Source organism: Panthera onca, chromosome D3, assembly GCF_046562875.1.
Source record: "Panthera onca isolate mPanOnc1 chromosome D3, mPanOnc1 haplotype 2, whole genome shotgun sequence".
Taxonomy (NCBI): domain Eukaryota; kingdom Metazoa; phylum Chordata; class Mammalia; order Carnivora; family Felidae; genus Panthera; species Panthera onca.
The window spans coordinates 15,479,491-15,503,306 of NC_138350.1; the positions used below are offsets into that span (position 1 = coordinate 15,479,491).

At 48.1% G+C, this 23,816-nt stretch overlaps 1 protein-coding gene and 1 long non-coding RNA gene across 2 annotated transcripts in view; one reads left to right on the forward strand and one right to left on the reverse strand.

Moving 5' to 3' along the window:
- Positions 1 to 1,233: 1,233 nt before the first annotated feature.
- POP5 (POP5 ribonuclease P/MRP subunit) lies at positions 1,234 to 3,888 on the reverse strand. Its single transcript, XM_060612459.2, has 5 exons — positions 3,824 to 3,888; positions 3,596 to 3,738; positions 2,306 to 2,455; positions 2,042 to 2,125; positions 1,234 to 1,944 (listed from the first exon to the last, which is right to left on the reverse strand). The coding sequence occupies exons 1-5, from the start codon at positions 3,841 to 3,843 to the stop codon at positions 1,829 to 1,831; spliced, it is 513 nt and encodes a 170-aa protein (XP_060468442.1). The 5' UTR covers positions 3,844 to 3,888; the 3' UTR covers positions 1,234 to 1,828.
- Positions 3,735 to 23,816, forward strand: part of LOC144613903 (uncharacterized) — a 28,270-nt gene continuing 8,188 nt past the window's right edge. The window contains exons 1-2 of the long non-coding RNA XR_013551351.1: positions 3,735 to 4,331; positions 23,349 to 23,434. This is a non-coding gene — a long non-coding RNA (uncharacterized LOC144613903). The remainder of the gene's footprint in view (positions 4,332 to 23,348; positions 23,435 to 23,816) is intronic.

Sequence of the window (23,816 nt, forward strand, 5' to 3'; positions counted from 1 at the left end):
TGGCTTCAACACACCTATCAGTGTGTCTTTTAAAAACAGTTGAATCTTTCCTGTTTAGTTCTCCTCTTGTTAAAGAAACAGAAGGATGGGAATAAAACAGACTTAGGATACCCAGCCTGAATTGCAGTTTTTCTTCTGAGAAATGGTCAGCTGTGGTGCCAGACCTGGGTTGCTTACATATGTGATGGAGGGTTTTACACCTCTTGAATGTGGCTTCTGTTTGGCAAGGAAAGGTGTAATTGTCACTAAAGAAGGCCTGGAACCTGCCAACTTTTAGGTCAAGCCTGTTAAAAGTGACAGTGGCCTCAGTTGTAGGAGCGGCAGAGTAGGGCAGGTTTGAAAGCGGTGGGGTACCCGCTGCCTCCTTTTGTCTGAAGCAGTCTATGCCTTGGTTTCAGCTGAATTTGAGTGATGTGAATTATTTTGCTGCTTAATAAAGTGACCTCTAGGTATAGTAGAATGTGAAGGCAAATAGTTGCAATAAATCACTTGCACAAGCAATGCGAACTTTCTGGTTTTTTAAAGTTCATTATAGGTTAGATAGACATACCTCTTAAATAGGTTAAGACTTTTTTTTTTTTTTAAAGTTTATTCTGAGAGAGTGTGGGAGAGGGGAGAGAGAGAGAGAGAGAGAATCCCTCAAGCAGGCCCTGCACTGTCAGCACAGTCCCTGACAGTGGGGGCCTGAACTCACGAACCCTGAGAACATGACTTGAAAAAAATCAAGAGTCAGATGGACATTTAACTGACTGAGCCACCCAGGCTCCCCCTTAAATAGGTTAAAGTAACAACACTAGAAGTTTGAGCACTCTTATCATGGAGCAATGTCTCTCCTGGTGTCAGGCCCAAAGGGTTCTTGAGTTGGGCTTAGCTTTAACCCGTCATTCTTAAAAGGAAGAGGTTCAGAAATTCTGGAATAGGAACTCTCCTGGGTGGATGAGTGTGTTTCAGCCCTGAAAATGAGGGGACATGTTGAAACAAAAATTACAAATCCTTCTGTTAAATGTGTAAGGGACTCTGAATAACATGTTTTATTCAAAAAAAATCCTAGAAATGTCATTAGTAGGTAGTAGATCAAAACCTTCCTGCTTCTGTGAGTCTGGCAGGGTCACGGGTTTTCAGGTACCTGTCAGGTGAAAGACAGTAGGGAAGGGAGGAATTGCAGAAAACTACTGGAAGTTGGCAACTGCTGCTTGGCTTTGTAGTGATGTCAGGCAAGGCTAGGTTTTGTTCCCCCTCAAGAAAAGTGCAAAAACTGTCATCCTGTTACCTGATTATTATTGGTAAGGAATCTGGCATTTTTAAGGCCCTGTGGGTCAGGACTGAGACCAGCTATAAATTTGTACCAGTTCACTGGCTGTGTCTCACCAATACACTTACTCTGAGTGACTTGGAATACTTAGGGTTCATCCTAGGGATTGGGGCACAGGGCTCAAGTGGGGGGCTATGCATCTGCTATCCTATAGGGGAGCCAGTCTTCCCAGTGAGGCCAGGGGTTGAGGGGGAAGGAGACCTGGCCAAACTTGAACGTAAGTAAGCTAAATGCTACAGAAGCCAAGGACATTTATTAAACCTACTCTGGCCAGGCAATTAGATACAGAGATGTCTGTAACCACAGGGGCTTCACCTGCAGAACCACTTAACCAGGCACTAGTAGGTAAAAGTGACTTCAGTTTAAGTGAACACGTCCTCCATTTTAAGCTGATAACCTGGCCTCTGGTCAGCAGTCATCCAGTTTGGGAAACCGTAGTAGATGCTGCTGCCTCCCAAAATGTCCTGTTCCAACAAGTGGGCCCTGAATCTTGGGCACAGCATAGCCTGCAGAAATTCACTCCATTGCTTCAGAAGGCTCCTCACTGCCACTATCTGAAAGCTGCTCCTCATCTGACCTCTCCTCTAGTAAACAGCTTCTTGTGACAGACTTCTGGATAGCTTCCCGCTCTCCTGGAAAGGCAGACAGCAGGGATGAAAGAGGTCTTTGGGAGTGACCTCTTACTCAGGTTAGTTACTGTTCAGTGGGCACTGGGCTAATGTCGCTTACCTTCATCAGTGCAGTTCTGCAATAACATCAATAGCTGTCTCCTGTTGTAACGAATCAGGAACTTCTGACATGTTCGGATTGTACCTGGCACATGAAAGAGCTTTGTGGTCAACAGCTTGTGAAAAGTGTCTGCTTCAAGTCTTTCCAAGCTAGGTGAAAACGTCTTGTTCTTGGCAGGATAGCAGGAAGACCCACCCGCTGTCAAGGCTGAACCCTGAACCTGTTAGTATTAGAAATCAGCAACCATACCATATGCACCCCTACCTCCCACGTGCAAAGTGTTAAGAAAACACGGGTAACGGTGTCCTTTGTTCTCCAAGTATGTGATGAAAGGAAGAGCTGAGCACACGAGTTGGTAGAATTCTTTCCGGCATCGAAGTAGCACTATTCCAGTATAGGCATTGAGGTATCGCACTACAGGGAACAAAATCATTTTGGGAGACTTTGGATTCACTTAAAAATCTTAAGACTAATTGAGAGTCTACTAGGTGACAGGCAGTGGCACTTGGGATGTATTATCAAGTGGGTAAAAACAAATTCCTAAAGGAAAAGAGCTTTAGAACACACCTTCATTTATGGAAAGGGGATAAACCATATCCAGTGCTTTGCACACCACTCGGAACTGGTGAATGAATTCAGAATTATAAATGCTCTTCTAAATCACTGATAAGTGAGGTTGGGGCTAGCAGAGATCCACCTTCCTCAGAGAAAACTCTTGGCTGAAAGGTGGTTCTATTGCAACTGGGCTCTGTAGGTCTTGAAGCAGCCAACTGCAAATGACCTGATGTAGAATTGTGCCTGTCTGCATGCATGTGATTCTCCAGTATTCAATTTTGAGCACAGGGTAAAGGAGGGAACGAATTTAAAAAACTTGCTGTGGGAAGAATCCTCTTCCTCATTTAGATACACACAATTATGAGTTCTATACCTGCCTGTACTATTAAGGGCTTTTTGGAGGTAATTTTGACAATTTTTCCCACCATAGGATGTCAATGTAACAAACAGCTTTCTCGGAACTATACACGTCTTCCCCCATTTAACTCATTATCCTGCTTAATTCAATCGCAATCCCCCAATATACTATGTCAAATAGGCAAAGGAGATTCTTGCCCCAAGCCCCATCGCCTTCTGCTTTTAGTTTTTTTTCCTTAAAAAAATTTTTTTTACTGCTTATTTTTGGGAGAGCGTGAGCGGGGTAGGGGCAGCGAGAGGGAGACACAGAATCCGAAGCAGGGGCTCCAGGCTCTGAGCTGTCAGCACAAGAGCTCTACCTGGGGCTGGAACTCACTGTCAGATCATGACCTGAGCTGAGGTCCGACGACACTTAACCAACTGAGCCACCCAGGCGCCCCCGCTTTTAGCTTTCTGCCTAACTTCGGACTCGTTCAGACTTCCGGCTCAGGCTTCAAGTGGCCTCAAGAGGACGATATCGTACAGTGAGGATTGTGTATCAGCTTGGAAGCTCCTGCGGTCACTCCTACCCCTTCCTTCTCCCTTTCCACCCCCGTTCCCTCCCAAACCCGCCGTCCACCTAGTTCCCCAGCACCCTCGCACCCGCGAAGCCGATGGAGCAGGAGGCGGCGCCGAAAGTCCCGTGCACGCGAGCGATTGTGTCTCGTACGAGGCCGCCCAGCACTCGGTCCTCCAGACTCAGACGGCAGCGGGGGTCATCAGACACGACTTCGCAAAGCAGGTACCTGCGGAGGGCAGCAGGGAAGTGAGCGTGGAGCCGGGGCCGCGAGGACCTAACAGGGCAGGATTTGTCGAGCCGCCGCCGCTTACCTGTGCTTGAATCGCACCATGGCGGTCTCTGTTCCGGCTGCCCTACGCCCAAAGCGGATGTCGGTTTCGCTGGCGGCAAATGGGAAATTAGTTTCCGTAATCTTGCAGCCACTCAGAGAGGGAAGCAGAGTAAGAAGGCGGGGCTAGAGTGTTGGGAGGCCGAGCCCAATGTCAGTCTCCCTTAAGCCCCACCTCCCGCAAACGTTTGGAGGGCGCATGCGCCCTGCTGGACTGCCTCGTTGAGGTTTAGGTATTCCGTGGTTGAGGTCCGCGGTTCCGTGGTGTATGGTTGCGTTGGGTGGTTCTGCTCCACGCCGGAGTTTGCAAATCTGTGTAGGAGGCAGCTGCTGCATTTGGGACTCTCGGGATGTCTGCTTTCTGTTACCTTGCAATACAGTTGTGTATGCATTTATATTCACTCCCTAAACTAGACGGTGGAATTTAAGAGGGCAAGACCCTGCACTTACACGCCTGGGATTGACACGGGAAATCGGACCCTTAGTTTCAGGTTAGAGCTCAGTTTAATTTTTTATTACAGCCAAATATGTTATTACTGTTTGGGTCTTTCAACAATGTTATGGAGACGGGTGTACTGTCTTGGTTTTTGTTTGCAAAAACAACCCTTGGTCGTTAAATTTTACTTTTTTTTTTTTAATGTTTACTTTTTTTAGAGAGCGCGAGTGGGGGAGGGGCAGAGAGAGAGAGAGAGAGAGAGAGAGAGAGAGAGAGAGAGAATTCAAAGCAGGCTCCCGGGCTCCAAGCTCTGAGCTGTCAGCACCAAGCCCTACGTGGGGCTTGAACCCTGGAACTGCGAGACCATGACCTGAGCCAAAATGGAACACTTAAGGGACTGAGCCACCCACGCGCCCCACATTTTACTTTTTTTAAACAGAAAAGTACAAAGAAGCAAATAAAAATAAATTATAATCCCAGCACTGAGAGCGAATAATTTATCATGTAGTGTATTTTCTTCCTGCTCTTTCCCCCTGTGCCAGTAATTCTCAAAGTGAGGTCCAGGGACCACTGGATTTTCTGAGACCCTTTCAGGAGTCCCCAAGGTCAAATACTTTAATAATAATACTAAGATGTTATTTGCCTTTTTCACTGTCTCAGAGTGGACAGTAAGGTTTTCCAGAGACTATGTGACATGTGCTGGCATCATTCTGATGGCTAATGGGATTTTGTATTGTTTTAAACATTTCTCAGTTTTATTTTGTTCATATGCACTTGAAATCTTCACATTTCTCAGTTTTAGTATCAATGGTAAGTATCAATATATCCTACAAAAGCAAAAACTCTTTGGGATCCTCAATAAATTTAAGAATGTAAAGGGGTCCTGACACAAAAAACAGAACTGCTGCCCTATGTTAAATTATATTTTTCCTTTTATTTTCTTACTAAGAATAGGATCAAGGGGCAGCCTGCATGGCTCAGTTGAGCATCTGACTCTTGATTTTGACTCAAGTCATGATCTCACAGTTGTGAGATTGAGTCCCGAGGTGGGCTCTCCTCTGACAGCACAAAACCTGCTTAGGATTCTCTCTCTCTCCCTCTCTCCCCACCCTTCCCCTGCTTGTACTCCCTCTCTCTCTCAAAATATATAAACAAACATTTAAAAATCTATGCAAAAAAAAAAAAAAAAAGGTCGAAGTGTTTAGCACTTTTTATGGCTTTTTTTTTTACAACTGTATTATTGAGGTATACCATGTATAATGTACATATTAAGTGTAAAGCTCAATGAATTTTTACATATGTCTAGACTGACTTTTGTAACTACCACCCCGATTAAGAGGGAGCATTTCCATACCTAAGAAATTTCCTTGCTTTCTAAAACCTTCCCAGAAGTAGCCTCTGTTCTGACTTCTCTCATAAGCTTTGCCTGTACTTGAACTTTATATGGATATCCAACAGCACGTGTGTGTGTCTCCTTTTGCTAAACCTAATGTCTTTAAGTTTCAGTCTGTTTGACTATATTTTCATGTCAGCCATTATGCAATGTTATTTTTCAGCTGCACAGTATTGCATTGTTTGGATGTAACAGTGCTAAAATGGTCACTATTCCAATGACAGACATTCAAATTAGTCCCAGACTTTTTTGTCAGACCCGGTACTCTGGTGCACAGCTTTGTACCTTGGTCTTAATACTCATTCCTGTTTGTAGAATTGTGGAACTGGCTGGCCCTGTGAGGTCCGTGGAGGGAGGCCATTTATTTGCAAAATCTGGAAGGAATCCTCAGTTTTCCCCATCTCTCAACTCCTCGCCACCTTAAAGGAGGCATGTTGAGGAAGGAAGGGGTGGAGGGGAGGCGAGAGGGCAGTGGCTCTGCTGGGGGACCTGTGTCTTCTGCTACCTTTCCTCCTCCAAGAACAACCTGTTTATCCCCAAAAGGTCTCGCCAGCGTCCCCATTTGGCCAGCAGGGGGCGTCAGAGGCCTGTTGTGCGCTGAATAGAAAAAGAGCCTCAGAGCACCGCCCCCCTCCCGCCCACTCCGCTCGCGTCCCTAAAATAATTCCCCCAATACTTCCTAGCTTTCAATTCACTTAATCCCAACATCACGCCCATTTTATTGATGCAGCTGGGGCTCAGACCAAAGTTACATCCAGGAAGGAGCTAGATTAGAATTCGAACCCAAGGCCATCCGACTCGAGTCCTTGCCCTCGTCTATCTGGCTGCTGTCCGCTGTCCGGTGCACGGTTTTGTCTGTTCCCTCTCCATTTTCCAGCCACGTGCTGCCCGGGAGTTTAATTCATGTCCCTAGACCTCAGTTTCCTCATCTGTGCCGCAGGATGACGATGGTTCCTCGCAGTAGGGTGGATATGAGATAAACGAGATAACGGGGGCAAAACGCCTGGCACGGGGGGTGCACACAGTACACGCAATTTTGAGTGAAAATGATCTAGCCTTCCGCCCAGGCGTAGCCCCCGGAGCCGGCACACTGGGGCCGTCCTGGGCCTCCCCTCCTCCGGACCAGGTCCGTTTCCTCTGTCCGCCCCACGAGGGTCCAGACACCAACGGTGGCCCGGCGGCGGGGGCGGGCGGCGTGGGCGGTGCAGCCTGCTCCCCGCGGTAATTAGCCCGTGCCGGCTCCGGCTCCGCCAGCCGCTAATTACACGTCTCCTAATGAAGCCGGCGGCTGTTTGCAATCACCCGGGTCCCCGCCGCGCGGCGCGGGAGGCCGCTAGGGAATCCGCCCCCGGAGGCGTGGAGGGCGGCTGCCTCCTCCCGGGCGGCGGACGCGCGGGGCGCGACGCATATGTGCCCCGGGGGTGCGGGGTGCGGAAGGTCAGCCCGGCAGGGGCGGGGCGCTCACCCGCAGTCTCGCCTCGAATCTCTCCCACAGAGCCAGTATTCTCCCCACTTTACAGGTGAGGAAGGGCGCTGAGGCTCGAACTCCTGGGCACAAGGCTCAGGCCCAAGTAGGCTAATCGTGATTGGACCCCGAACCTGTGCGCTTACCTGATTCAGGTTCTTCCTGGAGCAGTGGAGGTACTTGCTGTTGTTTCCCCGGGACTTCTCTGAAGAGTAGGTCCCGGACCAGACAAACGAGGGGAAGATGGGGGTGCTTGGGAAACTTTCTCCAAGTGTCTTTTTTTTCCTTCTCATTTGAGAGTTCCCACCCTCATTTTGCCCTTTTGGATCAGACACAAGATGGAATATTAGCTTTGGCAAGAACTTTAAAACTTACTTGGAAACATAAGTCACAAGTCCCATTTCACAGACTAGAGCATCTGGAAGTTCCCTAGGACGTGGGTGAGGCAACTGCTAAAACGCTCTCTTTACATAGGGGATGGGAAGCTACCACTGTGCACGGTGTCCCAGGGGCTTATGGGGTGGGGTCCAGAGTAGCTGCTTTTAGTCTTCCTGGGGATCTTCTGCCCTTGCATGTCTTAGGCTCTCACTGTGTGCCAGGCACCGTGTAAGCACGTCGTGTTTGACTTCATTTAGTCCTCCGGACAACCCTGCGAGGGTGGGTCACGTTCTTCTCTGCGTTCAGGGAGCAAATGACTTGCCCAAGGTCATGCCGTAATTTCAGCAGACTAAAGACCTTTTGTCTTACCCCCACACCTGTGCTCTTAACCCCCTGTTCTCTACCTCTTCTGGGATGTCTGTGACCTAGAAGGATGTTCAGAGAAGGTGAACCCAATCAGGGCGTTGATCTGAAGGGACTTTGGCATCCAGGGGTCCCTATCAAGAGCCTGGATGCTGCCATGGTGGATAGTGGCAAAGGAAAATTGTATCTGCTTTGACATTTTGCTAAGCAGCTGCTGCTCATTAGGGGCTCCTGCTCCTCTAATCCAATCAACCAATTCCCTGTAAAACCTTTATGGGAACAATCTGGATGAAATTAAACCCTCCATCTGCCTGACCAGGGGCCTAGGGAACTGCTGCATCCTTGAGGCTGCATCCCTCAGACATGGCCCTCTCTGGACCTCAGAGACAGAGCACTGCATCTCACTCCTCGCTCATCTTCCCTGCCTTGTGGACCATTTCCCCCTCTCCCCAGCCTGCTGCGGGGGCTCACTCATCCAACAATTAATTGAAACTACAAGGGCACTACTGTTTGACCCAGCAGTTTCTCCGCCAGGAATTTATCACACAGAGATCCTCGCACTTGTGCCAAATGACAGGTGAATGAGGATGCATCTTGCGGCGTTGTTTGTGCAAAAGCCTATCTCAGTGTCTATCAGAAAGGATCCACTGTATGTGTATTGTATTGGACATGTGCCAGAGAGTGTTCTAAACACTTTACATAGATTGACTCATTTAACCCCCACAACTGCCCTTTAAACTAGGAACTTAATTTTATTAACTAATTTCCAGGTGAGGAAACTGAGGCCCAGAGAGAACACATAGCTTGCCCATGCTTCACGTGCTTAGTAAGCGGCAGTACCACAGTCCATGTTCTAAATCACTATCCGATAGAACTTCTGTCTTTCTGTGCATGGAGAATTTCCACAAAGTGATACAAAAGCAATTGATGATGGTGGCCTCTGGGGGGAGGAATTGAATATGTGGAGTAGGAGGGGAACTCCCTTTTTACTGGGACCCCTTTTGTACCAGACTATGTTACCATGGGCATATGTTAGTTTCATAATTCAGAGGAGTTTCTGAGCCGCAGGCCTTAAAGCGTGTTATTACTAATCCTTACCTCAACCCTGGAAGTGGATGATATCACCCTCATTTTGCAGGTGAGGACGTTTGCAGGCCTCACCACATGGTCTGGCCAGGCTACATGACTGGGAATGACATGGCGGGGGCAGGCGGGTTGGCTCTCAAGCCAGTGCTCTTTCCCCTAATTTATATTTAGCCCCCTTGGCTTGCAAGGTTCAGAGGGAAGAAAAGTGGTTAAAAGCATGAACTCTGGGGCCAGCTTGCCTGTGTTCAAGTCCTGACTCAGCCACTCACCATCTGTACAACCTTGGGCAAATCACTTACCTTCTGAACCTCAGAGATGTTTTCCTCTTTATGAGGATTAAGTGACTTCCTTCCATGCCGAGTGCTTAGAACAGGGCCTGTCTCATCACGAGCACTCAAGCAATGCTGGGTAGTTTTATATTATTGCCCCGAACACTGTCTTCCTCAACTTCAAGCTCAGAGCAGTCCCTTCTCCCAGCTGGTGTGTCCAGCTGTGGCTGCTCCAGTCCTCTCCGCGAAGGGCAAGGCCCAGCCACCCTGTGCTCCAGCCTCTAGCAGAAGTCCTTTGGGATCAGTTCTCCTGGGTTATCCCACTCTGGTGGCTATGATCAGAAGCAATCACATCGCCAGAGCTGGAAAAAGGGGCAGAGCCACAGGGCTGGTGTGGCCCAGATCCAGGGTGAGGCTGCGCCGGGCGGCCTCCTAGTTCGGGATGTTCCCAGCGCCTTCCCACCGCTTATACTTGGAGGGAGAAGGGCCTCAAAATAGCTGTTGCTTCCCCAGCACGGCGCTAGGCCAGGGACAGGAATAGACATCTGGGGGTGGCCGCCTCAGCTTCCCTCAGGGGCCCTGGGTGGGGGGGGCAGGAATAAGCAGAGGCCAGGCTCCTCCCAATGTGGGGATATAGTGTAGCCACCAGTACGCAGTGACCACCTGTGACAGTCTAGCCCATGGAAAACGTTGCCCTAGCTGGGGCTGGCTGGACAGCAGGTCACCAGCACCGGCCAGACGCTGGCCAGGGCCTGGATTCTTAGACCTATAGAAAGTGCCCTTCAACATTGTCTCCTACGATTCTCTTTTGGCAGGCGGGGAAACTGAGGCCCAGAGAGAGATTCATGTGTTTGAAATCACAAAGCTGGGTAGAAGCCCAAGCTGACAGGAGAAGCAGACCTTGGGTGTTGAGAGGTAGTCTAGGGTGGCGGTTGAAGGGGGAAAGGACTCAGACCATCTAGGTTCTATCCAACCTCCACTACTTACCAACACTGCATGTTCTTGGGCCTCAATCTCCTTACCTGTAAAATGTGCAGAATAATAGTCCTACCTCCTTTAGTGGTAGCGAAGATTGGATGAGTTAGAACTTGTGTGCTGTTATGATTGTCATGTTTTCTCACCAGATTCCTTATTCATTTCAGGCTTTGGCTGAACGCCTGCCATGTGCCAGGCACAGTGCTGGGCCTCGATCCTCTAGCTTCACAGCATGGCAAGAACAGACCAATTGACATTTCAGGGAGCCTGCCATGTGCCAGTCACTGTGCTAAGCATTTTAACCTATATCATCTCATTGATCTCTCCCTATGAGGAGCCATTATCATGCTCTGTCTTACAGATGACGGGAGTGCGCTCAGAGAGGTGAAGTCACTTCTTCAGGGTCACACAGCTAGGAGGTAGCAGAGCCAGGATGTGAAACCCGAGCTGCCCACCTGTGTAACTCATTACAGGTAACCACTGCATGTCATTGTCTCTTTCCTGGGGAGACAGGCAAGTTGTTCATTTGGTGCAGTAAGGAGCTGGGCACATGGGGGAGGGCTCCACTCTCTCAGCCTTGACATTGATCACCCCCCAACACAGTCCCATATGAGATGTGAGGTGGCCCTCAGCCCACACTACCTAATTCCTTTGGGTTTCTCTGGGGACCTACTATGTGCCGGACCTGTGCTAGGCTCTGAGAACACAAAGAAGACTTTGTTCCTACCCTGAAATTGCTCACGGTGTGGTGAGAGACAGGTTGCTAAAATGTCAAGAGCAATTCAGAGGCAGCTACTGTGATGAGGCCAAGAAAGGAGACAAGGTATCATGAGGAGGTACCTAACTCAGTCTGGGAGGTCAGGGAGGGCTTCCTGGAAGTGGCGATGTCCGAGCTGAGGCCCAAGGACAAAAAGAGCCAGGAGAGAAGGGTGGCAGGGAAGAGGGTTGTAGACAGAGCGACAGCTTGTGGTGGTGCTGAGTCATAGGAAGTGTGAGTAGTAGGGGCTGGAGGTGTGGGTGAGGGGGGCCAGAGCTACAGAGATGGATGGGGTCAGGTCATTCAGGGCTTTGCTGCCCACACTAAGGGGCTTGGCTGCTATCTGGAAGGCTGAGAGAATGTGCTTGGGGGCTAGAAGTCCCTCTGGCTTTGGAGGAGGGGGAACCCCAAGAGGCTGAACTGAAGGTGGGGAGACAGTGAGGAGGTGGCTGCCTGGAGGGAGAAGAGAGACTTGGCCTAGGGGTGCTGGGGGTGGGGGTGGAGAGCAATGGGTGGCCTCGTGATGTTTGCAGAAGTGGAATCGGTTATGTGTTGTTGTGTACTAAATCACCCCAAAACTCTGTGGCTTAAAACAACAACTTTTTAAATGATTCTGTGGGGGTGACAGGGCAGTTCTGTCTGATGTGGTGTTGGCTGGGGGCACAGGGGTGCCCCAAGGGTTCCAAAATGGCCTCATCCACATGGCTGGCGGTCGGCGTTGGCCGCTGGCTGGGCATACTGTTGGCTGCGGGGCCTCAGTTCACCTCCATGTGGGCCTCTCCATGGGGCTCGGGCTTCTCACAGAGTAGCAGGTGGCTTCCAAGAAGACGCTGCCATGATTTTTAAGGCCTGGGCTCAAAGTCTCAGAACATTACTTTTGCTGCATCCTAATGGTGAAAACCAGTCCCAAGACTAGCCTGATTCAAGGGGAGGGGAAACAACACTTCTTCCTTTCCTCCTCCTTCTCCTCCTGCACAATGTAGTGGCATTTGATGCATTCACAATGTTTTGCAACCAACATCTCTCCTTAATTTCAACTTCTAAAAAAAAGCTTATTTGTTTCTGAGAGAGAGAGAGAAAACAAGTGGGGGCAGGGCAGAGAGAGAGGGAGACAGAGGATCCGCATTGTCAGTGCAAAGCCTGATGTGGGGCTCAAACTCATTAACCGATAAGCCGAAGTTAAGAGTCTGACGCTTAACTGACTGAACCACCCAGGCTCTCCTCCTTAATTTCAACTTTTTAATCACCTTATAAGAACACTCCATACTCATTATGCCATTACTCCCTGCCTCCCTCCCCAGTCTCTGGGAACCTGCTTTCTGTCCCTGTGGATTTGCCTGTTCTGGGTATTTCATATAAAAGGAATCCTATAAATGTGACTTTTTGTGTCTAGCTTCTTTCACTTAGCGTAATGTCTTCAAGGTTCATCCAAATTGCATGCATGGGTGCTTCATTCCTTTTTATGGCTGAATAATATTCCATTGTATGGATAGACCATAACTTGTTCATTCATCTGTTGAAAGGCATTTGGGTTGTTTCTGCCATATTGTGAATAATGTTGCTATGAACATCAGTAAATAATTATCTGTTTGAGTCTCTGGGTTTTTTTTTAATTTATTTTTTATTTAAAAAAAAATATTTTAAGGTTCTTTTTTAATGTTTATTTATTTTTGAGAGAGAGAGAGAGCATGAGCGGGGAAGGGGCAGAGAGAGAGGGGGAGACAGAGGATCTGAAGCAGGGTCTGAACGGACAGCAGCAAACCTGATGTGGGGCTCGAACTCACGAACCGTGAGATTGACCTGAGCCAAAGTTGGATGCTCAACCGACTGAGCCACCCAGGTGCCCCTTGTTTGTTTGTTTGCTTTTTTAAGTTTATTTATTTATTTTGAGACACAGAGAGAGCATGGGGGAGGGGGAGAGAGAGGGGAAGAGAAAGAGAGAAGCCCCAGTAGGCTCCACGCTATCAGTGCAGAGCCCGACAAGGTGCTCGATCTCATGAGCCGTGAGATCATGACCTGAGCCCAAATCAAGAGTCCGATGCTTAACTGACTGAGCCACCAGGTACCCCAACTGCCTGTTTTTCATTCTTTTGGGTATATACCTAGCAATGGAATTGTTGGGTCATATGGTGACTCTATGTTTAACTTTTCGAGGAACCACTAAGCTGTTTTCTGCAGTGGCTGAACATTTTACATTCCCACCAGTATGTATGAGGGTTCCTATTTCTCTACATCCTTGCTGACACCTACTGTTTACTATTTTTATTTTTATTAAAGCCAACCTAATATGGGGCACCTGGGTGGCTTAGTTGGTTAAGTGTCCGACTTCGGCTTAGGTCATAATCTCACGGTTCACAAGTTCGAGCCCTGTGTCAGGCTCTGTGCTGACAGCTCAGAGCCTGGAGCCTGCCTTGGATTCTGTGTCTCCTTCTCTCTCACTGCCTCTTCTCCTCTCTCTCTCTCTCAAAAAATAAATAAACATTAAATTTTTAAAAAATGAAGCCATCCTAATAGATGTGAGGCAGTATCTCATTATGGTTTTGATTTGCCTTTGCTTAATTACCAGGGGTGTTGAACATCTTTTCATGTGCTTTTTGGCCTGTTGTATCTCTTCTTTGTCTATTGTTTAGTTGGGTCGTTTGTCTTTTTGTTGTTGAGTTGCTAAGAGTTTTTTATATATTTGGGAACCTAAACCCTTACCAGGGGTTTAGTATCAGAAATGTTTGTGAACATTTCTTCCCCTTCTGTAGGCTGTCTTTCACTTTTTATTTATTTTTATTTTTTATTTTTTTAAAATGTTTATTTTTGAGAGAGAGAGAGAGAGAGAGAGAGAGCGAGCATGAGTGGGGGAGGGGCAGAGAGAGAGGGAGACACAGAATCTGAAGCAGGCTCCAGGCTCTAAGCTGTGAGTATAGAGCCCGACACAGGGCTTGAACTCATGAACTGGGAGATTGTGACCTGAGCCGAAGTCAGACGCTTAACTGATTGAGCCACCCAGGCGGCCCCATCTTTTCACTTAAAAATTTTTTTATTTTTTTTTAACGTTTTATTTATTTTTGAGACAGAGAGAGACAGAGCATGAACGGGGGAGGGTCAGAGAGAGGGAGACACAGAATCTGAAGCAGGCTCCAGGCTCTGAGCTGTCAGCACGGAGCCCGACGCGGGGCTCGAACTCACGGACCGCGAGATCATGACCTGAGCCGAAGTCGGCCGCTTAACCGACTGAGCCACCCAGGCGCCCCAAAATTTTTTTATTTTAAGTAAGCTCCATGTCCAATGTGGGCTTGAACTCACACCCCTAGATGGAGAGTCACATGCTGTACTGATACAGCCAGCCAGGTGCCCCCTTTAACTTTCTTGATAATGTCCTTTGCACACAGATTTTTACTTTTCATAAATCCCACTTATCTTTTTTTTTTTTTTTTTAAATTGCTTGTGCTTTTGGTGTCAAATCTAAGAATCCACTGCCAAGTCTGAGGTCATGAATATTTACCCTTATCTTTCCTTCTAATTGTTTTGTAGTTTTAGCTCCTAACATTTAGGACATTGATCCAATGAGTTCATTTTTGTCCATGGAGTGAGACAGGGGTCCAGCTTCATTCTTTTGCATGTGGTTAAGCTCTATCTCGTGACTGCCGGTCAGCAGGCCCTTTCAGTGAGGGGAAGGAATTGTTGGGGTCTCTCTTTGGAGAGAGTTTTGGTGGTGGGTTGGCTGTGAGGGCTTGGGGAAGGAGGGCAGAAGAACAGGCGGGCCGAGTGACATCCACATTTCTGATCTGGGTGGATGGGGAAGCCTTGGGGAAGAGCAAGACTCAAGTGAAGGGAAGAGCTCAGTCCTGGATGTGTTAAGTTTGGGCTCCCCTAGCATCCAGTCACCGAGAGCACTGGGAATCACATACGTGATAAATGAAATAGGGAAGGATACTAAAGTTTTCATTCAAGGAATAGTTACAGAACACCTGACACTAATACTAGGTGACATTTACATGGTGCTAATCGTGGGCCAGGCACTTAGCCCTTTTTAAAAAACTGAGCTATAATGGTCATAGTATAAAATGGACAAACCTACAGTGCACACTTCATTAACTGTTATACATACTACCTCCTAGGTAGAGCTATACAGAACATTTCCAGCCCTCAGAAGCTCCCTCTCAGGCCCATTATATTTAATTCTCAAAGTGACCCTATGGGGCATTATTCCCAGTTTTTGGATGTAGACACTGAGGCTTCCAGAGGTGAAGCTACTTGACCAAGAGCACATGAGGTGGAATTTGGATTCTAACTCTGGCCTATAGGACTAGGCCAGGCTGAGGAACACTCCACTCTCTTGCTTGGCTTGGACTAGACTCAGGCCTAGGTGATCCCTGAGGGCAGGAGCGAGGCAGTCTGGCCTCTGCTGGGGAACAAGAGGCCCTCATTCGTGTGTCTGCGGGAAGGCCAAGGCCAGGGAGGATGTGGATTTAGGAATGAGAGTGAGGAATGGTGGGGGGAGTCCTTCGGGTCTCCATCAGTCATGGAGGTGGCCGCCTAGGGGAGGTGCGACAGCAGATAAACAGCAGGCAGGCAGGCAGCCCAGCTGGGGCTCTTTCCCAGCAATAGACCCTGGGGGAAGCTCAGCCAGCTCTGCCTGGACCAAATTGGCCTGAAGCAGGGAGAGGAGGGTGTCATGCCTGTCGGTGCCACTTTAGACCATGCTTCTCAGCATCCCAGCTGAGAAGATCCTGGGAGCAACCCCTGTGCCTCCCCTCTCCCTCCATGTGTCTGCACTGTACCCCTCTGACCTCTTCTGTCCTCTGCTCCAGCTGAAACTGGCCTCCTTGCTCTTCCTCCAACCTGTTAAGCTCCTAGCTGCCTCAGGGCCTTTGCACTGAGTACAAAGTACTCTTTGTACTCAGTGCACTCAGTGCTCCATCTGGAACCTTCTGTCTCCTGGGCTTCCCATGGCCGGTGTCTTATTATGTGTCTTGGCTCAAATTTTACCTCTGTAGAGTGCTTTTCTCTGAATGAATTGCCCTACTTAATGCTCTCCCCACCAGCCAGCACAATGGAGCCAGATGGCCTGGGTTTGAATCTTAGTTCTGTTGCTTCCTGGCTGTGTGGCATTGGGCAAGTTAGGTGCCAGTTTCCTCAGCTGTAAAATCGGGATGATGATAATAGTGTGTACCTTGTAGGATCATAGTAAAAATAACATTATTTAACATCTGCTAACCATGCTTGGCCCCTAGTAGATGCTTTATAAGTATTTGCTATTATTCATAGAGCACTGGTCTCATCCTGAAACTATCCTGGTTAGTGGTGTTTACTTGGTTTTTCCATTTCCCCCAATTACAATGTGAGCTCCCAAAAGATGTGGTTTCATCTATGTTGATCTCTGCTGTGTCCCCAGTGCCTAAAACAATGTCTGGCTCAAAGTAATAAACAATGGTTGAATAATCATATGGACGAATAAACCAGGCTCCTAGATTATCCTGCTTGCAGCTCCCCAGACATGCCATGCCTGCTCTCATTTTCCGACTTTTGCATTTGCTGTTCCCTCTGCCTAGACCCACTCCCCAGAGGAAGCAAAGGGAACATGCAGGGAAGACTGCCTTGTAGCTGCCCAGGTCTCTTTCTCAGCCCTTTCCTCACTGCCTCTTGCACCAGGCTCTGGGAGAGAACAGCGAGACAGAACCTAGACTCGCCAGGACTACAATCACCTATTACCACCCCTTTGTCTTGCAACTGGGGAATCAGAGGTCCAGAGAGGGGAAACGACTCAGCCAAGGTCATACAGTGAGTTGAAGGCAACGTTCTCCCTACTGGACCCCACATGTCTTACCCAGAGGCTGTTTCCAATGTCCACGCTGGATCTGCTTCCCTACACAGGGCCTGGAAGAGAGGTGGTGGGTGAGGGGCTGGGACCTGCCTGTAGACTATTGTCCTCCAAGCTGCCAACTAGGCGGGGCCAGGGCAGCTGGGCCTAGTGAACGCACAGGTTTCTGGTGTAGACTGACCTAAATCAGGCTCCTGACACTTATTAACCATGTAGCTTTGGGCTCTCTGAGCCTCAGTTTACCCCTTTGTAAGGTGAGGAGATGGAAGCCTACCACCCCGCTCCCCAAGGTTGCTGGGAGGATTCCTATTAAAAGATCTCATGCACTGAAGGGCGCCTGGGTCCCTATGTCGGTTAAGCGTCCGACTTTGGCTCAGGTCATGATCTCATGGCTCGTGAGTTTGAGCCCTGCCTCGGGCTCTGTGCTGACAGCTCAGAGCCCTCTTTGGGTCTTCTGTCTCCCTCTCTTTCTGCCCCTCCCCCACCCCTCCCCCACTCTTGTGCATGCTCTCTCTCTCAAAAATAAACATTTAGAAAAAAAAGTTCTCATGCATTGACCTCTTATTCTCACCTATCCTATGGGGCAAGGGTGAATTTTATCCCTATTTTCCAGGTAAGGAAACAGGCTCAGAGCAGAGAAAAAGTGACTTGCTCAAGATCACACAGCCAGCAAGAAGCAGAGCAGGGATCGATTCAAACCCAGGCAGGCTGACTGCAGAGCTCACATTTTTAGCTGTATGCTATAGCCCTGGGCACACAGTAGGCACTCAACTACTGTTGAGTGAGAGGGGAACCCTAGAAAGACCTTGCCTTCATGTTGGCACCATCTTCTAGGATGACAGCTCTTCACTGCAAACCACATCTTTTGTTAATTTCCCTCCTCTCCAATCCCTGCTTAGAGACGCAAGCCCTCTCAGCAACCTCTCTCTGATGGATTTTTGGATTATCCCTACCTTGATTAGTTCCAGAGCCTCCTGGCAGAAGCGAGAGTTATTTTGGGGCCTTGATGGCTCCCTCTGGCTGCCTCTGACCTCCCACCCCCAGTTGCAAACACCTCTCCTGTCATCTACAGAGTTCATTAGCTACTGTTCCGGCTGCTCCCTCTCTGCCCCCTGCAGCTCTCAGCTCAGACTCCAGCCTCAACACCTGCTCTCTTCTCCTCTCCTCCCCTGCCCTACAGCCATTCCTGCCTTCCCACTCTTTTTTCCAGGTAAAGGATGCCAACCCCTTCCTAATCCTTGGCCCCTGACTTTGCCGTATAGCAGTGACCCTCTCTTCGGTTTGAGGATTTTTCCAGACTTGAGCAAAATCTCACACACCATTTGGACACAAATTTTTTTGGCTGGTGATCTGACTCCCTGTTCCTGCTGGAATTCATTCCCCGATGTCAGTCAGCCTGGGTGGGAGGGGCTCAGAAATTCCCGAGGGTAAATTTTATAGGATGCATATCTTGCCGCAATTAATAAAAAATTCCCAAGGGGGGGGATGCAAGACCCCCTCCCCCCCCCCCCCACTGTGTTATGTCACAGTGCGTGGGGCTGACGTCACAGGGACGGGGCGTGGGCTCTGCTGTATCTGTTCTCTCTGCTTCTGGCTCTCTCTTCCAGCTCTGCGCTCTGCCAGGGCCGCCCGCAGGCCTTGCTTGCTTTTCAAAAATAACTCTTGAGTCTCACTGAGGTGGGGGGCTGCTTCCTTGGTGTCCCAGGCTGTGTGTTAATCCTTCCAACGCAGGACTTCCTGAAGCCAGCTCTGGGCTGGGCTGGGGAGCTGGTTATCAGTTGTCTGGCTGAAGTAGTTCAGTTGCTGACATCCTGTTTTAGTATCCATAGCCTTCCAGGAAGTAGGGCAAATGAGTCCTTCCTGGTGCCTACCGAGTCATTCATTCACTCATTCAGTCAGTCAGTCAGTCAGTCAGTCAGCAAGTATGTATCAGTGCCCTTTGCCTGCAGAGTGCCCCTCTTGGGTGGCCTCTGTTGCCTTTCCATTTGTTTCTGAGTTATCTCCTTGGTCCTCTTTGGATTTCTACTTCCTTTGTAAAGTAGGGGGACTTTAATTAGGGTGGCCAGTCAGTCCTAGAAGGAAACAGATGGCATACTCAAATTGGATAATTTGAGGAAGGCTGAATAAAGGGACTATTTAGATGTCAGCGGGGTGTCAGGGAATCGCAAAGGGGTAGTTCATTCCTGGGCCAGTTGCAGTGTGAGAGCTCTTACCTCCCTAGGCCTGGCGGTCAAGGGAGCCTTCCAGGGCTCAGAAGGACTCAGTCAAGGGAGCCTTCCAGGGCTCAGAAGGACTCAGTCAAGGGAGCCTTCCAGGGCTCAGAAGGACTCAGTCAAGGGAGCCTTCCAGGGCTCAGAAGGACTCAGTCAAGGGAGCCTTCCAGGGCTCAGAAGGACTCAGTCAAGGGAGCCTTCCAGGGCTCAGAAGGACTCAGTCAAGGGAGCCTTCCAGGGCTCAGAAGGACTCAGTCAAGGGAGCCTTCCAGGGCTCAGAAGGACTCGTATGGACTAAACCACCTTGAGGGAGAAGCTGTGACCTTCTGTTGAGGGACAGAGCCAGCCTGAGGTGCCCTGCAGGGAGGGAGCAGAGGAAGAAATAGCCTGACCTCTCTCTTCCCTCTCCCTTCCATCTCTTCCTCGGGGCTCCCCACTGGCCAAAAGATATAGGAGTCTGTTGACTCTGAACAGGTCAGTCTCCGTGGGCACAGAGCAGGCTGGGAAAGGATGGAGAGTGGTTCTGGACAGACAAATGGAAGCTATTCTGTTTCTCACCTACTAGTGGTTGTACTAGGTCATGTGGATAAATGCTCAAAAACGTCAGCTCTTATCATTACTGCTTATATCCGTTGTTCATCGGTGTGTAAAAATTCCCCCCAAAACTCAGTGGCTTTAAAAACCTTATAAACACTTACTACCTTGCACAGTTTCCGTGGGCCAAGAATTGGGAGCAACTCAGCGGGGGTGGTTTTGACTCCCAGTCTCCCCTGAGGTTGCGGTCAAGCTGTTAGCCAGTCATCAGAAGGGTCCAGCTGGCTCACCTCCATGGCTGGCAAGCTGGCGCTGGCGGTTGGCAGGCGCCCTTTGTTCGCCATCCAGACCCCTCCACAGGGCTGCGTGAAAAGCCTCATGACTTGGTGGCTGGCTTCCCCTAGAAAGAGTGATCCAAGAGCAGCAGGCTCTATGCGTTTTCTGACCTAGTCTCCAAAACCACAGACCATCATTTTGACAATATCCCATTTGTTACACAGGTCAGCCTATTCGCTGTGGAGGGGACTCCGAGCGGGCAGGAATCTTCCGATGCCTTCTTAGAGGCTGGCTACCACAGTTCGTAATACATTTGCTCATTTAATCCTTTCAAAAGTCCCATGAGCTTATCTAACAAAACAAATGAAATGAAACAAAATCCAACCAACAAAAACAAAACAAAACAAAAAAAACCCTATGAGGGAAGTATTGTTATTACTGTTGTCACTTCTCTGTTGGGGAAATAGAGGCACAGAAAAATGAAACAATGCGCCCAAGATTATGCAGCTAGTAAGTAGCAAAACCAGGAATTCAACCCAAGTGGCCTTATTTTAGGGGCGCCTGGGTGGCTCAGTCTGTTAAGCGTCCGACTTTGGCTCAGGTCATGATCTCACGGTCTGTGAGTTTGAGCCCCACATCAGGCTCTGTGCTGGCAGCTCGGAGCCTGGAGTCTGCTTCAGATTCTGTGTCTCCCTCCCCCTCTGCTCCTCCCCTAGCTCACATTCTGTCTCTCTCTCTCTCTCTCTCTCTCTCTCTCTCAAAAATAAATATTAAAAATTAAAATCAATTTTATTGGGATATAATTTACATGTGATAAAAAAACAATAATGAAGTTCTAGAACATTTTTCTTCCCGCAAATTTTCTCATGCCCCTTTGCAGTCATTCCTCCTGGGCCCTGTTCTAGGCAATCCCGGATCTGCTTTGTGTCACTATTGATGGTTTTGTCTGTTTTGAAACTTCATATAAATGAAATGATACAGTATGTTCCCTTTTTTGTTTTTTAAGTTTATTTATTTTTGAGAGAGAGACAGGGAGGGGGCAGAGAAACAGAAGGAGAGAGAGAATCCCAAGCGGGCTCCATGCTGTCAGTGCAGAGCCCGGTGTATGGCTCCAACTCACAAACCATGAGATCATGACCTAAATTAAGAGTCTGAGGCTTAACCAACTGAGCCATCCAGGTGCCTCTTGTTTTTGTTTTATTTTGTTTTGTTTGTTTTGTTTTTTTGAGAGAGAGTGAGGGAGGAGGGGCAGAGGGAAGGGGAGACTCTTAAGCAGGCTCCATGCCTAGTGCAGAGTGCTTAATGGACTGAGCAACCCAGGTGCCCCAGTATGTTCCCTTCTTTTAAAAAAATGTTTATTTATTTATTTTGAGAGAGAGAGAGAAAGAGAGAAAGAGAGCAAGGGCAGGCAGGGGAAGGGCAGAGAGAGGGAGAGAGAGAGAATTCCAAGCGGGCTGCTTGCTGTCAGCACAGAGCCTGATGCCTCGGAACGCAATCCCACGAATGAACCGTGAGGTCATGACCTGAGCTGAAATCAAGGGTGAGCCACCCAGGTGCCCCTAAACACCTGCTGAAATTTTGATTAGGATTGCACTGAATCTGTAGCCTCAGTATGGGGAGAAGGGACATTTTATACATGAACATGGTATGTCTCTTCATTTATTTATGTCTTTCATGTCTTTTAAGATTTTGTAGTTTTTGGTGTACAAATATTGCACGTGTTTTACGAACTGCATCCCTAAATATTTTATTTTTTCGATACTATTAGAAATGTTTTCATACATTTCACTTTCCAATTTTTCATTGCTAGTATAGAGAAATGCCTTTTTATATATTGATCCTGTATCCTTTCATCTTGCTAAATAACGTGATTAGTTCCAAGAGATTTCTTTCTTTTGTGAATTCCCAGGATATTCTACATGCATAATCATGTCATCTGCAAATAAACACAATTTAACTTCATCCTTTCCCCCATTTTTTTCTTCCCTTCTTGTCCTGGCTAAGGACCTCCAGTCCAACGTTGCAGAGAAGTGGTGAGAGCAGATATTTTTGCCTCGTTCCCAGTCTTAGGGCTGACAGCGTTTAGACTTTCAGCATATGTTAGCTGTAGGTTTTAAAGATTAAAAAAAATTTTTTTTAAAGTAATCTCTTCATGGGGCCCTTCATGGGGCTTGACCCTGAGATCAAGATTGCACGCTGGACAGCCTGAGCCAGCCAGGCACCCCAGCTGCAGGTGTTTTGAAAAATCCCTTCAACAGGTTGAAGAAGTCCTCTTTATTTTGACCCTGATCACATTTGTTTTTGTTTTTATTTTTTAAATGTTTAGTTATTTAGAGAGACAGATAAATGATAAATTATAATTATTGTTATTACTATTGTTATTACAGAGAGAGAGCATGAGCGCAAGCACAGGAGAGGTAGAGAGAGAGGGAGAGGGAATCCCAAGCAGGCTCCATGCTGACAGAGCAGAGCCTGATGCAGGGCTTGATCTCATGAAGCATGAGATCATGACCTGAGCGGAAGTCAAGAGTGGGACACTTAGCCGACTGAGCCACCCAGACACCCCAGTTTGTTTTTGTTTTTAAATCATGAATAGGTGTCAATTTTATCAAATGTTTTCTCACATCAATTGACATGACCATGAAGTGGACCCATATATGTCCTTTTAAAAAGAAAATTGAGGTAAGATTCATATAACATACAATTAACCATTTTTATTTTTTAAGTTCATTTATTTATTCTGAGCTGGGTGGGGTGAGAGAGAGAGAGAGGGGGAGAGAGAGAGAGAGGGAATCCTAAGCAGGCTCTGTGCTGTCAGCGCAGAGCCCGATGAGGGGCTCGATCTCACGAACCATGAGATCATGATCTGAGCCCTGAACCAAAACCAAGAGTCGGACACTTAACCAACTGAGCCACCCAGGCACCCCAGAATTAACCATTTTTAAAATGAACAATTCAGTGGCATTGCACAGCCACCACCTCTATCCAGTTCCAAAAACACCTTTTATCACCCCAAAAGGAGACCTTGCACCCCATTAAGAAGTTACTTCCCATTCTCCCTCACAGCTCCTGGCAGCCATCAATTTTCATTCTTTCTCTATGGATTTACCTATTCTGGATGCTTCATATAAATGGAGTTGTGCAGTATGTGACCTTACACATCTGGCTTCTTTCACTTAGCATAACGTTTTTGAGGTTGATTAACACTATAGCATGTGTTAAGTACTTTATTCCTTTTTATGGAGGAATAGTATTTCATTGTATGGACATAACACAATTTCTTTACCCAGATATGTTCTTTTTTTTTAAGTTCATTTATTTATTTTGATAGGGTGAGCATGGGAGGGGCAGAGAGAGAGAGAGAGAGAGAGAGAGAATCCCAAGCAGGCTCTGCATTGTCAGCTCAGAGCCCTAGGTGAGGTTTGAACCCATGAACTGTGAGATCATGACCTGAGTCAAAATCAAGAGCCGGATGCCTAATTGAGCCACCCAGGCGCCCCTACCCAGATATATTCTTAACCACTATTTGATGCTGTCTTTCCATGTGCCAGGTGCTGTCTTTAGCTCTACAGATACAGCAGAGAACAAAGGAGAATTGGCCTTGCCCAAGTGGAGCTAAAGTCTCTTCTGGAACGTGGTATGTTCTCTGTCCATTTCTGATCACATTGGAGGCCCCATACGTTCCTGCTCATTCCTCTCCATAGCCCCAGTGTCTAGCCCACTGCTCTTAGCTGACCAGATAGGTTTTAATCTGGGAAGGCTTCATGGAGGAAGCGGCTTTTGAGCGGAGCCTTGAAGTTTGAGGAGATGAACAGTTTCCTTGAGCCGACAGTGATTAATAACAATAACTATCATTTATCAAGCACATAGTATGTGTCACACACACTCTAATGAACACGTTAATTTCCCCAGGAGCAGGCAGCTAGTGAGGGGCAGAGGAGAGTTTGGCTTTGAACCAGGACTCACACCCCTAATGACTGCCTTGTACTGACTGCCTTTCCAAGCCTGGTTCCAGATTG